The 15485-nt window shown below is 40.9% G+C and overlaps 1 protein-coding gene across 5 annotated transcripts; it reads right to left on the reverse strand.

Moving 5' to 3' along the window:
* Positions 1-344: 344 nt before the first annotated feature.
* LOC115672618 (serine/threonine-protein kinase ATR) lies at positions 345-14787 on the reverse strand. 5 transcript variants are annotated; one of them, XM_056314199.1, is made up of 17 exons: positions 14489-14786; positions 13626-13770; positions 13149-13261; positions 12887-12956; positions 12622-12766; positions 12378-12502; positions 11862-12006; positions 11157-11738; positions 11013-11088; positions 9865-10177; positions 8273-9523; positions 4470-7860; positions 3786-4355; positions 2698-3321; positions 2127-2321; positions 1051-1258; positions 345-574 (listed from the first exon to the last, which is right to left on the reverse strand). In XM_056314199.1, the coding sequence occupies exons 1-16, from the start codon at positions 14667-14669 to the stop codon at positions 1091-1093; spliced, it is 8094 nt and encodes a 2697-aa protein (XP_056170174.1). In that variant the 5' UTR covers positions 14670-14786; the 3' UTR covers positions 345-574; positions 1051-1090. The 5 variants fall into 5 exon arrangements, with proteins under 5 accessions (XP_056170174.1, XP_056170176.1, XP_056170172.1 ...); XM_056314201.1 differs by having other exon boundaries at positions 12864-12956; positions 13626-13718; positions 14489-14590; XM_056314197.1 differs by having other exon boundaries at positions 12622-12956; positions 14489-14787.
* Between the last annotated feature and the right edge of the window lie 698 nt (positions 14788-15485).

The raw sequence follows: 15485 nt of genomic DNA on the forward strand, positions 1-15485 counted from the left end.
TAAGCTGTTAGATGAAAGTATAATTTAATATTTAATTATCCTAACACTCCCCCTCACGCTTAATTTAGTCTTTTACTTTGTACTAACCATTGACATATTTAATTGGGAAGGCAAATGGGGATTGAAAAGATTTGAACTTAGGACCTTCAGCTCTGATACCATGTAAGATTTTGGTTGGACCACTGCCAACTATTCTAAAAGTTTAAGCTGTTAGATGATGACGTAATTTAATATTTAATTATTCTAACAGTGTTCAATATCAAAAAGCAGGGTCCTTCAAAGACAGGTCATTTGTGGATTAACCAATATGAAAACAAGGGGCACCAAAAGTAAAAGCGGCTACCTGAGGCTCAAACAGCTTTAGCATAACCTCTCAATTACCACAACATATAGATTCAGATATACACAAATGAGCAATCCGTCACTGGTTTACAAGCATTAAAGAGATGCCACGACATCAAATTGAGAAACTTCATGTTCCTTGATCGTGCTTGTTTTGTAGTGTCCAGATCAGCGTTAACATGGCTAAGCCAACCACACTGAAGCTACTGTAAATTCAAGAAATTATAGCAACCTGCATAAAGAAAGTGAACTAAGTTATCACATCACAGAAGATTAAAACCATTGTTGTCGAATTCACTGCTTTAAGAAAATGGTGAGCTGCAGAAAGAAAGTGAGGGAAGGAATCACAAAACAGAAGATGAGTCAAATGATACAAATTGCTCAGTCAAATGTGTTATCATGAACTGCTGATGACATCCAATTTCCCTATAAAAGAAGATAAACTAGCTTTGATGATAATAAGGAATGAGTTGTTCATCATGAAATACGCTCGATCATGACCACTGTATGAGGGGGGCATCAATCTAAAAAAATTGCACAAGATTGCATGTGTGGGAAGGGTGGAATTGCTCGTACAATCTCTCTGAGAAAATCCTCATGGAAGGCTAACTCTGCAAGTTAAAGGTTTTTTTTGCTAAAACTCTGCAAATCAAAGTTAAATATTAGACATAGAGGAACTCATAATTTAGAAGATAAAATGCAGCATACCTGCTTCAGTGTTAGCAGTACTTTCTCGGAACGGTTATTCCTAAAACCACGGCATCCACCATATATACATTTTCCCCAGATTCTTGAGCGAAACTGCCTCGGCAATCAGGCGCCGTGCTTGACCTTCAACAGCTAAAGGCAAAGATGGGGCAGCACCAACACCGACAACAACTCCTTGCAGCCTAGCTTCAATATTACTGATGGCTCGCTGCAACAGAACAAAACAATTTGTTTACAACAGCAAGTGCGGTGCTAAACACAATCCCCTGAAAATAGACATATCAGATTACAAGCCAACGGTCCATTTGATATGCTTGACCGCCCGCTAAATTTCCAACATTATACCTCAAAGTCACTGGTTGGTATAGCTAAAAAACCTTGTAGTGTACTTTAGATGCCTTTAACTAAGATTCATAGTTTACAGTTCCTTCGTTGGTTCCCCCAGGATACTATTTCTCCTTCCAGCAACAGAATGTTTCAGGTTTTAACTTCTATTTTAATGTCCTTCAGCATGTCCACATCAATATTCAATTTCAAGCCCTGCATAGAATTGAACAATTTCCATTCTAGGAAGCGACAAAATTGGGACTGTAAATTATCTTTAGCTTTTTTTTCTTTCTTTTTTTCTATTTTTGGTAAGAAAATAATGGAGAGATGGATCTTTAGCTTTCTTTTAAGTTGAATTAATCGAGAGGTAAACATTTTTGAGCTTTAAAATATTAAACAACATCTTCATCAACTAGCTTAAACTTTCAGATATAGTTGGCAGTGATTCCGTGAAATCTAAATGGTATTGGAATAAGAGATCCCAAGTAAAAATCTATGCAAGCCCCTAATCTAGCTCTCTAATTATATATTTCCACGCTTCAGTGTTATGTCAAAATCTAGCCTACACATGAGGGGGTGTGTTAAAATCATTTGAGTATTAAATCATGCCTCACACTACTAGCTCAAGTTTATAGAACAGTTGGCAGCTGTCCAACAAAATTAGATCTTCATTTTGTGGAATAGAAATATCCTTTTGAGGTACGTATGTTGCCAAATATCAAATATGATGCTTGTAACAAGATGCGAACCTGCGCATGTGGGTTTTGAACTTCTATGCCACTGGACTTGTGAGATTTTGTCCACTCCACCAAAGGATCGTGTATAAATGTTTCAAGCACACTCATCAATGTTTCCCTGTGTGTCCTCAACACAGAAAGAGTGATTTCACAAACCTTCAGAAAGACGCCCTCGTACCCAGTGATGCCCAATCCATCAATCATGTTCTGAAAGGTTCATCAGACACGCTCATTAGAACAAAAGCAGAGTCAGCTAGGTATAGTATGTAGTGGACAACTTAGTAGCGAACTTTCTAATCATGATATAATGCCTTATGTACATGTCCGAAGAAGCTCTCTTAAAGATTTTCAATGGCAGAAGTGCAGACTCCTCCGCCAAGCTACTAAAAAAGCATTGCCATCATGTTGCGAACTCTCCAACAGAAAAAGTTCATATGAAACTGCATACTGCAGGCTGATTTTGATTTATGCCATGTCAGAAAATCTAATCTATGGACATTTCAGAGCTAATTAAGCATATTTATGAGTCTAACCAGTAGTAAACAACTGTATGCAGGACACAAAAGTTAATGGGCTGTCTTACTTGTGTTAATCTAAAAGGCACCAATTCAGGTTTTTCCAGTTGCAGGCCTTTGTCAAATAAGCAACTGAAGTCAACATGAACACAGTCACCCGTGGTAGAATCAAAGAGAATGTTCTCGCCATGCCTGTCACCAAGACCCACGATATGTCCAACCATTGACCAAACAGCAGAAGTGTGAGCATATGCTATCCGAGCCCTAAACCAAGCGGCAGGCTCAGAGAAAGTGGTCAAAAACCATCTATGGAAGACTGGAGGAAACATGGGAAGAATTCTGTTCTTTAGCATTTCATCTTCAGGCATTTTGCCCTGGCACTGATCATAAATCCGTTTAATTTGCGGATTCGTCCTCTGCCTATCAAATTTGCCACAAGTAATATATACATCTTGAAGTATATGTCGAAGTCCACGGGTGTGGGGAACCCATTCTATCATTCCACAGTCCTCTGTCAGGGGAACCACTGCAAATGTGCGAATATAAAGCTTTCTTCGACGACTTTCAGGATATTTAGATAACAAACGGTTTATCATTGCATTAAACTCCATCATACGGGCATCTTTTCGGAGATCATCCTTTGGCTTGCAAAGGAATGGTCGCTCAATGCCATCACTGCCCAGCAGTATAATCTGAAATGTACAACAGAATGGATTTTACTTGCCAATACATTTAGAAAGATCCCCACCAAAAGAATGAGGCATTTCTGTTTGGTTTCAGTAACATTCCATAACATAATAATAACAAAATCCCCACCCTCCCGATCCCCATGTTTTACATATTTAAGAGCCTTGAACCTGTCATTTTGCAAAGTACATCATATTTTCCTTATATTACCCTGCAAGCAACAAACTCGTGATCTGACAGCCTACTATATCCAAGATTGATGGAAGCTTAGGACTTTGTTTCCTACCACAACTGCAAGGCCCTAGCACTCATCCTATGGTGAAAAAAGTCAAAGCTAACCTAATCTAGAAACTAGGGGAAATTTCCTTAATTAGCAAAATCCAAAGACAAGAATATTCAGGCAAGCCATTCTGTTTTTGCTTAGCATTCAGGGAACCTTTCTGAAACCAATTTTACAGTACAAACATACCTTCTTAGGTCTTTGAAGAGATGAAAGAATCTCAGCCTCATCAGCTATCCCTGATATTATGGGAAGATCCATAGAACTAAAGATGTCTGAAGCAAGGGTTCCGTTCAGATTCTGATCAAATGTAGGTAGAGTAACAGTAAGAGACTGTTGGATAGGCATTATGATATCAAGTGGCATCATCCTCTTTAAGGCACTGAATTCAGTTGCAATGTTAATTGTTCTTGCTTTTGGCTGCCCAGCATTGAAGCATAGCTTAATAAGATGATCAATAAGACTGGCAAACTGGATAAACAGACTGCTGCCACGATTTCCCTGGCTAAAGCCCTTCCGTGCAGCTTGTATAATTTCTGCTGCTGCCTCCCGCCTTGAAGGTACAGTAGATTTTGATACTGCTGCCATTATCCAAAGAGCTTGCTGCGGATACTGACGGAGAACAGAGGTAATTATGTGTTTCACAAGTCGAACAATTTCTTCATTCTGATGGCAAATTCTTGAAACTAATTGAGGCAGTACTGTCAACCATTGATAAGTTGGCAAGTCCTTCAGGCAGCCCCTCATAATACTCATAACCTAACCAAAAGAAAAACAAGAAAATATCCGATACATAGCAGAATCAGTTCATGACTGAAAATTCAAATCTTAAGGTGAATTACTGACTAATCCATGGGCAAAAGATTTTTCTACCTTTCCGTGGACACTTTTCAAATCTTTATTGGATGATAAGCCACTTTTCTGATAAAAGCTTCCAAAATCAAACCAAAGTGTTAACAACCTTGGAAGGGCTTGAAACAGATTCTTGTGACCTCTGTGAAGGCCCTTGGCATAAAACAACAGTACATCAGGCAGGTAAGACCACCAACACTTCTCAGCATTTAAATTTGCAGATATTGAAACAGCAGAAGATGATGAAACTGTTCTGGGACCTGGTTCAAAGTTCTCTTCCTGGCGCTTACGAGCATCAACAAGCACTTCATCGCAATACTTAGCCATATAGAAGTATCCTTTTTCCCATTTAGGCTGCAGTTCCCTCACCCTTGTGTAAAGACTGATCACATCTTCTTTCTGCTTCTGCCCAGTATAATGGATCCACCTAGAATAAAGCAGCAGACTCTTTGCAATATCACGATTTTCATTTAGAGCCTGAGTATCACAAGGTACAGGTGGCAAGTTCAGAGGAACCAGGGAAAGGCTGCTAATCGACGATATTGCAGCAGAACCAACAACCTCCACTGGCATATTGAGGAGAGATTGCTGCAGTTCCGCAATGGCACCATCAGTGCGTCTAGTGCGCCAGAGAAGTTTAGCCTTTTCCATGTGAACATTAGGTGCACCTGAAGCCTGAGCTTCTACAATGGCCCTATTTGCCGTCTCATAATGACCAGCCAAGCGACAGAGCTTCGCATATTGCACCCAGCAATTCCCAACTTGAGCACCTAGAGCACTGGAATGAAAAACCAGTCTCCGCAAAGCTAAAAGTGGTTCTCTTGCCCAGAGTGAAGGTTGCGTAAACTTGAGCCGATTTTCCCAATTCTCCATTAGCTTTGAAAATTCCAAATCTCCCACGTGAAACGATTTCTCTAAGAAAGACTCATCGACAAGTAGTGCATGGAAGTCCTCTAGTTCACGTAGAAAGTGAAGCTTTACGACATATGGGTAAGCACGCACATAAGAGTCCATGCCAGCAGCAGCCAGGGGGGCAATCAAGGCTTGTTTGGAAAAAGCAATTTTCTCGCCAACCAAAAATTGATCTTTTTTCATCATTGCCTGGAGAATCTTTGCGACATCCATGTCAAAGGAAGCATTACTCTCAGAGCTGCTACATAGTAGACCATCTTCATTGGCTCCATTAAGATATTCATCCATCAAATCCCACCGGCCAAGCCTCCATGCAGCCTGCACTCCTTGCATGGACCATGTTTTCTTGTATTGAGGGATCCTAGCAATTAAGCCATCAACATGTGTGACCATGGCCTGAAGGTGACACATATTTAATAAACAGTTGAGCACATCCGAATGCCCCTGGACTGAAGTAGGTTCCATCTGCAAAGCCTGTTCACAAGAAGTCAAAACTTCAGCCCAATTCCCTGCTTTCTTGTTTATTAGGAGCTGGTCTTGTAAACTTAACGATCTGCGCAAACATGCCAAGCCTGATAAGCCATCAGGCTCGTCAAGACAGCTATATATTTCCATCAAATATGAAACATCCCCATCCTCAAATGTGCTACTGGTCTCAGCTGCAGGATTGAATGAACCAGTTCCATCCCGTACATGAGATTCAAAGTACATCAAAGCCCTTGCATATGCCTGACACCTGAAGGAGGCTCTAGCAAGGGTCACCTTTGGTATTGCAGCCAAAAGCTCTGAAACGTTTTTACACTGTATGATAAGATCTGAGGAAAAACTTGGACTCGAATCTTTTGCCTTAGAAAGTTGCTGCTTTGAGGCAGAAGATTGTAAAGATTGGGAAAGAGCTAGATCTTGGCCAATATCGTCAACCCATTGGCCAAGATTGTCGAGAAGAGTAAATATAGCTTGAATGCAAACTTCACTTTGTCCACAACTGATTCCATGAACCATCACACCACCGTTTTCCGAAACTGCAGCCTCAAGCACAGAGAGAATTTCTTCTGTTATGCCATGACGCGCCTCCTCCGTTCCATGACAGACAGCATTCAGGACTAAATAGGGCAGCAGATATATAGCAGTTTGCATGTCATGGCGAACAATCCCTCTGCAAGCATTAAAAATGCTTGCACGAGGACCAATAGCATGCGTAGTCAACTTTTTAATCCAGTGGTATATCCATCTTCTGAATGACATAGAAGGGCGATAAATTGGACCACTCGATGCTGAATCACTCGTATTGGGAAGCTGAAATCTGGAGGTTAGGCAAGGAGCAATTATCTCTTTCACATAATTAGAAAATCGAGCCCATAATTTCTGACCCCTGGAATTGACATCAGCAGAACCATTTTTGCTATTACTTCCAGCATAAGTCGCCTTTGAAGTACTTCTGTTCTGCAGCATTTGCGACGTAAAAGCATCAACATTCTCATCTAGTGATGCTTCACAACCAGCAATCTTCAGCAACTCCTGAATCGCTAGTGCAGCAGAGTCTTGAATAATGGTATCCGGTGCAGCTCTGAAAGCCCTAGCCAGGTGTTTGTGGATCAACCCAAAAATAAGATCATCATCGGAGCACTCAATTTTAAAACGCTGGGATGAAAATCCCCTGACTTTGGCAGGATCAACTGCCCCCAGGGCTCCAATGCAATCGGCACAGACTAGCTTAAGTTTCTGACCTACTACGGTTCTCGACTCTTCTGCACATCCTCTCAGTAAAGATCTAATCAGAGAACTTAAAACATCCATGTCTGAAGCCACTTCGCCAGTAATTAAAGCTGCAACATCTTCCCTTTTTGTGTTCAGCAGCTTGCTCAATTCACAGGCCCCCATGTACCTCACATTCAAATTCTCATGATTTAGACCATTGACAACATCACGTAACTGATCCTTCAGGGTCATTGATCCCCGGGCTTCCTGTATTGTCTTATTCACCTCTGCTAGAGCAGATATACTTGGCAAGGGTGGGAATTCACGAATATGTTGCTTCAAAATTACTTTGTTCTTTAAGACAAGCTCTTCTAAAATCTCCACCACTTTATTGAAATGATTAGAAATATTTTTTCCATCTCTCTCAATAAAAGGAATGAGAGAGGCAAAAACTTGAGAGCTCACATGTGCAATGCTAGATGGAGATACCTTGCCCAACTGCCTAATAAAGATGTGTAAGACAGAGAGACCTTCAAATTGGAGAGATTCTTTATCAATAGAATGCATGATAAGCACCATTAGTTTTGGTACATAGGTACTAAGCTGAGAACCCATCATGTTGATTAGCATCTCGATACGTTTCAGAGCTTGTTTCTGCAGTAAAAGATCCTCTGAATGGAGCAATTTTCTATCGACACTGTTAAGAAGGCCAACAAAGTGATTTTTCAGAAAGTGGGGAAGATCTTCGCCACCAGTGAGAACTCTTGCGACCTCCTTAACCATCTCCGGAACTCTTGCTAATCTGTGAGTGTGGCACGCAGATAGTAAATGTAAACAAGAATTTCAGGCTACGTCCTAAAGTACTTGAAATTCAAGAAGTATAAATCAAAAGTGAAGATAACTGCAAAATCATCACATTTAATAGCGAGAAGTGGGAATTTCATCCAGTAGTCGCAATACATATACAAGACGACACCTCAAAGAAAAAAATAAACATAGTAAAACATAATAACTGGTATTATACACATATACATACGTAGACACACACACACGCACGAAAGTGCCAAGACCATTTGCTTCAGAAAGAGAACAACACAGATTAACCTTGCTCTCATGAAGATTCATATGACAGGAGATATAAAGACAGAAAATGGTATTGAAAAGAAATTCACAAGAATAAAATCCATATAAACACCAATGGAGAAAAACTACACCTGCTGCCTGTTTCATCTAAGTCACCACCATCAATAAAGCATACAAGTTCGTCCAGCAGAGCAGGTAATGCTGCCGCAAAAATTTCTTGACTGTCTGAACCAGTTTGCTCATGGTAAAACTGCACAGCAGCACGCAATTTCTGTTCGTTTGCTTGACAGAGAGCAAAAGCAAGCACTTTCGGCAGCCAATTAACTACCAGTGGCACCAAATCCATGTTTAAGGACTTAGCAAACTCATGTAAGGTGTCAAGTGCTTTATCATCGTCATCCTGAGATACCACGAGCTTAGGCAGAACAACTGGAATCATCTTCTTAAGAAGATCTTCAGCTTCGATTCCAAAAACAGCTTCTGCAAACTCTCTAACCATTCTTGGACGGCTCGCCAATCTTGCCGAGAGATAATCATATACCTCGTTTCTGACATGAACAACTTTTGAAAGAATTACTTCGAGTCCTCCTTTGATATGGAAATAGCACGACTTGTCTATCAATCTTGACACATTCGTTCGCACAGTGACACGAGGATTATCTAGTTGATCGATCAATAAAATTAGGGAAGACAAGAAAAGCTTGCTCTGGACATCAACAGCAATCATAATTTCTGCTATAGACTCCAAAAGAGTTTCAGAAACCTGTGGATCTATAGCTTCTTCCAATGCATTATTAATTATGTCCAAGAATAATTGTTCTGTACTTCTGTTTTGAGTGTCTTCAACTGAGAAAAGAAGAGTCAAAATCAATTTATCAGTGAAGTAACCAATCTGAGAGCAGAATGCTTCTCTTACCCCCTTCTGTCTGCACAGAAGCAGATATTTAATGCACGCTATCCATTCAGTTCTTGTTTTAACCAAAGTTTGTTGAATCCCATGTACCAGGATCCGTCGAATGTTGTGCACACAAGCAATTTGCACCTCTTCAGATGACTCGTCATAGAGAATTTCAAAAAACAAGGACTGCAGTTGGATGAATTCATCACTCAAGCAGACATGAGTCCTCTGTCCATCAGGAAAATATATGACAATGGCATCTGGTTCTTGACGGCAAACACCACGTCTGTCACACTTCAAACATGAGAAGCCTCGTAATAGGAGGTCTATTGTCATACTATGTATCCGATCTTCCGCATCAAGAAATAGTTTACAAAAGCTCTTATCAGGACTGCCATTGCCAGACTCATAGAGACACGACAAATAGCCAAGGGAAAAAGGAATAACTTTCTTCACCTTTTCATGCTTGTAACTCCCCAGGACTCTGCAAACAAAGAAGGAATTAGAATCACAGATGAGTAGAAGTCTAAAGAAGCCACTAAGGCATGTTCTTATAGAGAAACCTTTACAGCTATGCAAGATGAGAATGGTTTTCATTAGCACCCTTGATTCCTTCCTATAAAATTATAAGCCCACCCTGCCTCGTCCATCCTTTTAGGGGAGGGGCGTAAATACATTATATATTCTTGGACCAAAGGGGATCGCTTGTATCAAGATCTTCCTGAAACTTAACCAAGTCGACTCATTCCCCTAAAGTAATAAAACCTTTAGTTGAGCTATTGAAACATATACAAAAATGCATAGATATCGCCATGTTTCACTTACTTCAGCCTTCCAAACAAACTTGACATTACTGCAAGACCAGACGAAAGGACAATGATGGGCATAGATATGATAGCTTCAACAACTACATCTTCAGCTTCATCTTGAAGGCATAAATCCAGAATTTCAAGAATACTTTCAGCAGCAAAGGAATGACCAAGTTTAGATAGAATTTGGACAGAGTAAACTTTTGTCTTCCATTGAGGACTAGGATCAGAGACTGCAAAAGAATGTGTCCATGGAAGCTTGAGGACTCCTATCAGAGCATTTGCATTACCTTCCTCATCTCTCAAAAACTTCTTCATTAAGATGGGGCCTAGTTTGAAGATGAACAAAAGTCAAATAGGATAATCTAGAAGAAAATGAAGTATATTACATCCAAAGACATGATAAATGGACTTCCAGATTGCAAAGTATCACATTAATACTAATAGTTCACTCCAACTAGGAAATCTATCAAGTTTTGTAGTTTATTGAACCTAAAGAGAAAGTCAAGTTTTCCACTTTCTTTGTCATTCAAAACCTATCAAAACAAACTATTAAAGGATCGACCAGAAGATTCTGCAAAGGCATGTATGGTGCTCTAATCAACACATGTTTCAGGGTAAGATATGACCAGAAAACATATTCAATCATGTCAAGGAAAATTTGATGTATCAGTTGGCTATAGCAAGAGAACTAGGGACATTCCCCACTCAAATAATTCCAAGGTATGGAGCAGGGTCAGGACAAATTAACTGGGCTTTTATAATGGGATCACCATGCATTGATTACTTGGACTAACACTAACTAGAGTCCACAAAGGCATGAATGGGCAATCTGTGTCTTGTTTAATGAGGCATTTGATCAATTTGGAATCCTCGTAAATTTTCATCGTTCCTTATATCCAATGTTCAATTACATGTAAGAGATGACTGTTGGGATTTCAAAATTTCATCATTTACATCAGCCACAAGACCATGAGAAATTTAAAAAGCCAATTTCAGTTTAAGAGAAAGAAGCTGTTCTGTGTTGTCTTTGCTTTCCTGCAAATCTAATCATATAGTTATTATGTATCAATCCACCATCCACTGCTTAGAAAGAAGCATCTGTACTGCATTGGCAAAACCTAGATCTTCCACATATATACGGGATTCGGGTGCATGTCATACTCTGTACAAGCAACATGCTGTGAATCGCTTCCAGGTAGATGGTGATATCAAGCACAATGGATCTTCCTTGCTTTTCCTACAAAATGCAATAAACAATCAGCAGACGGGTAGACAATGAAAAGAAACTGAAAACTGTTATCCTACCTCCTCAAATATCCAAGGGATCCATGAAATCATCTGCCGAAAGGTGGACAATGAAAGACTGGTCTTTGGGACCCTACAGAAGGCAATGCTAAGCATACTAAGGGCTCTTAACGCGACATCCGGTTCTAAAGAACCAGGTTTAACAGCCGGCAACTTTAATAGATCAAGCACAGAAACAATCAAAGTGTGAACGTAGTAGGCATAGCCTCTTTCGCTTTCACAGGAAGCCAGATGAACCACTTTGTGTTCTGCTAAGATCTTAGAGGCAGGAGCTTCACTTGTATGATCAACCTTTTGGCGTTTGACATTAAAACCTTGCCCATCGTCAGAGGATCTCCTTTTCCCTCCAATACTTGAAAATTCGGTAGAATCATCGGACGAGATTAACAAATCTGGACAGCTTTCATCTGTAATTTGGCCTCCGACACGATCAGGACTAAGAATTGACAGCGCTACTTGCAGGCATCTTATCAACAGAAAGCAAGGTTCTGGAGAACAAATCATTTGAATAAGATAATCTGGTCTCCAGATATAAGGTGGGCAAATTTTAGCAATCCTCACGTATGCATTACATAAAGCAACCTGAAAATTTCCAAATTAGATTATCAAATGCTCCTTGAAATTTTTTACCTCGTCAACAGGAAGATGCAGGCCAATGCAAGTGCCAGCAGAAAACAACCAAGCTTGCCAAGATAGGTTACTAACCTTAAGCTCTGAGCTCCTCGTCCTGAAAACTGACAGGGGGAAGACACTAATTAATTCTGAAGCTGTGTATCTGACAACATCATCAGGACAATAGGGGTGGAGTGCATCCAGACAATTGCCAATTGAAGCATCATAAAATTTGTTCCTGCAATGAGTTCCAGTCCAAACATTCCAAGAAATGTTAGGAGAGATCATTAGGAGTAGCTGCCATAAAAGCAAGACACGGGCCAAAATCTGCTAGAAATGAGAAGGTGAAGATGAAAATGCAGTCTATAACCCCTGGAATATGGACTGTTCACCACAATAATAATGCTACCTACTACAGTGCAAAAAACTGTGATGGCCTTGCTGCTGAGAGATCCCAAGGCATCTAATATATCACATATGTTGCATGTATATCAACTGTATATTCCAGAAGTCTTCTCAGAAACTGAGCTAAGAGCGGTTTGAATCTGGATGCGAGCTCTTCCAAAATCAGCTAAACCAAGAAACTAAGTACAGACAACAATGGAATACCTGAATACAGAAAGTCCATCTTTGTCCTCACTCAATATTGCTGATATCGACTGAATGAGACTCTCATAAGGAACTATATCATAGCTTACTGCCGATCCAATGATGCGTGCAAAGTCAAAACATGCCTTCAAAAAAACAAAATTAATCAGAGACCTCTATGGCAAATATCTGGACCAGAAGAAAAACTGTAAACATCTGAGAAGCTACCTGCATAGTATAATAAAATGACAAAATGGCAGCTTACCATTTGCAAGTCACCATCTCCATAACATAAGAGACAACATGCTGAGGATACAAAAGACAAACTAAGGAGACCTTCTACAAATACAGTTCCCTCTGTTAAGCATTTACTCAGAAGCTTAACCATCCAAGTCGCAAAGTACTGCCACCTGCTTTTAGCAGAAAGGTTCATCAAAAGGCCAAATCCGTCATTCGGTTTATTACTTGCTGGAAGATCACATAAGCAAGCTGGATCGCCAAATATACCAGTAAATGACCCGCTGAAACACCTTAAATTCAATCCAGTGCATTCAGAAATGCTTGATTCATCTGTATAGAGGGATGCTGCATGTAATATATCTGGCAAGAGAAAAGCATATGATTGTCATAGGTTCAGTAAAAGAGATGCTTATGAATTATGATACAACACCAACCAAAGCATGGTCATATAAGTATCCCCAGGAAAGATAGAAGTGCCCAACTAACACCATCCAAGTAATTAGAGATCACGTCGATTCTTTGACAAATGAATGGAAGCGGCTGCTTTCTTACCTTCAACAGCTACCATCGTATCCACAAAAAACTGACGGTAGGCATCTCGTTCTCCAGTCCGGAGCAAGGACAAAAGAGATCCAACTGTCTCAAAAATTACTCCATGTCGATTGCTGGAATAATTGGAAAAAATAATAATTTTAATCAAAGATTTACCATAGGAAAAATGCTTAGCATAAAACAAGCAAACTGAAGAGAATCGTACATAAGAAGATTTTCACAAGGAAAAGAGTCAACTATGTTTAAGTAACTATATTAGCAAACCAAAACAGAGAACCAAGACACTGTGCATTTATGCTCCTGAATAATTGCTCCCTTTTAGCATTAAGGATGCACAAAATGCAAAAAAGTACTTTTGCCGGAATTATCTCCTTCTAAAGACAAAGCCAAAACAGCAGACTTTAGACTGATAAAGAGCAGATTATCTTATGCGAGATAAATTGTAGGTTACCAAACAAGAACTTCAGAATATCTCACCGTAATGCTGGCTCTGCAAAGAAGGGAATGATCCGGCCAATCACAGGTAGAACAGCACTTGCTTTCCCGTGGTAGAATACCCCAGGAAAATTTCTGGCAGTGTGAGAGATGAGCTTCAATACAGCTATAACTTCTCTCTCATTCGCTAGAAGAGATACAAAGACAATGAGAACTAAAATACCAATACAATGGCTGATAAAGACTGTTCACATCACTTAACATACAAAGCAGGAAATGCAAACAAAGATTGTTACTTCGCAGTTATTTTATCAATTTGACGGGGCAAACTAAGCTTTCCAATTTGGCCCAAAAAAATAAAACTTTAATCAAGCCAATTTTATACTCGCTTCAGCCAGTTGAATTTTTGTTCCAAAGGAAGTAAACATCACAGGCCTATTCATTCAGCTTCCTTCTATTTTTCCGCAGGCTCAGCAACAACTCAAGGATTAGAGTCCACGAGATTACTAGAATTCCAATTCCAATCCCTCAATAAGCAATCCAGTAGTGAAAGCTTGATTGCCACACGAAATGAACCCAAACTTGCCGAAAATTCAATCCTTTTAACACCAGCACCAGAATACGATTCCTTGATCATTGAACTGAAGACACGCAACATCGATGCAATCATATACTTGTATTCAGTTCTAGGCTTTACATGAGCATGCACCAGCCAGAGCAAGGCTCAGAGCACAAAACCGAGGGAGCGGGCATTGCTCAGAAATTCGCCTCCACATCGAAATATCAACGAACGGATGATATGCGGTAGCTCGATTCCTCAACCAAATCACACACACTCACTCAAGCGCGCGCGCACACGCAGAGAGAGAGAGAGAGAGAGACAGAGAGAGAGAGAGAGGAGGTACCGGAGGGAGAGGGAACGACGTAGGCGTGGAGGAGATTGGGGAGAACAGCTCGGAACCTGATTTCCAGGGCGTCGTCGCCGCCGCCGCCGCAGCCGTCGCCGTTTGGAGGCGTCGACGAAGAGGCGGCGATGCGCTCCCGAAGCTCGTGAACCAGGCTCGACAGATTTCTACGGGACCCCATCGCCGCCGCCGCCGCCGTCGCCGCCACGCACGCACGCGATCACGCCTCCCTCTCTCGTCCCCGGCGACTGCGGAGTACGGACGGGGGGGGGAGCAGAGCGTTGCTCTAGCGTCTTCCCTCTCAATTTCGAAATATAAGAGAGAGAAGGAGAGGACAAAGTTGCCGCTTTTCGTACCAAAGCGCCTCCGACAAGGAGACTGACTCACTAGTACTCGTTTTTTTTTTGTGTGCATTTTTTGCACAAAAAAAAAAAGAAAACGGGACATCAAGAAAAGTTCAATGACAATATTGTCCGTAAAAATAACGCAACGACAAGTTTACTTACGAAGATTTTGCACCAAAACTTATTTTTAATGAAGTACCCTAGAATTGAACACGTCCAACTTCCCCGCTCGACCCGAGTTCGAGTTGGAATCTTATCTTCGGAAGCACGGGCCGGCGTACTCCGATAGCTAATCGGTATACGCAAGCGGGTGACCGCCACATCCGAAAGGAACATGAAAAAACGTCAATTTTTGGCTCCATTGCGGGACACCATGCTACATTGCCGAGGGAATGGAGACGTAGGAACGACTGCATTAGATAATATGTGGAGGTCTGCCAAGGCATGTTGGTCCTGGGAGACTGGCTCAAAATTTTTTTGGCAAGGTTCACAATTGTAAAAACCAAAGCAGGCTGCAAATATTGCCAGCTCCACAGCATGCTCTAATGAGCAGATCAAGAACTCCACCTGACGGGCTGCCCGAACATGTCCTCCATCACCACCATCGAGACGCAGTTGCAGATAGTATGCGGAAAGCCGAAGCCTACTAACTA

Source organism: Syzygium oleosum, unplaced genomic scaffold, assembly GCF_021117445.2.
Source record: "Syzygium oleosum isolate NSW1041296 unplaced genomic scaffold, Sole_v2.1 Sole_v2.08, whole genome shotgun sequence".
Classification (NCBI taxonomy): domain Eukaryota; kingdom Viridiplantae; phylum Streptophyta; class Magnoliopsida; order Myrtales; family Myrtaceae; genus Syzygium; species Syzygium oleosum.

Excerpts from the sequence above, each read along its gene's own strand:
- LOC115672618 (XM_056314197.1), bottom strand. The coding sequence starts at position 14,669 with ATGGGGTCCCGTAGAAATCTGTCGAGCCTGGTTCACGAGCTTCGGGAG. Across the intron at positions 13,771-14,488 it reads CGTCGTTCCCTCTCCCTCCG|CGAATGAGAGAGAAGTTATA; the intron begins GTACCTCCTCTC and ends TATCTCTTCTAG. Across the intron at positions 12,503-12,621 it reads GAGATGGTGACTTGCAAATG|GCATGTTTTGACTTTGCACG; the intron begins GTAAGCTGCCAT and ends GTTTTTTTGAAG.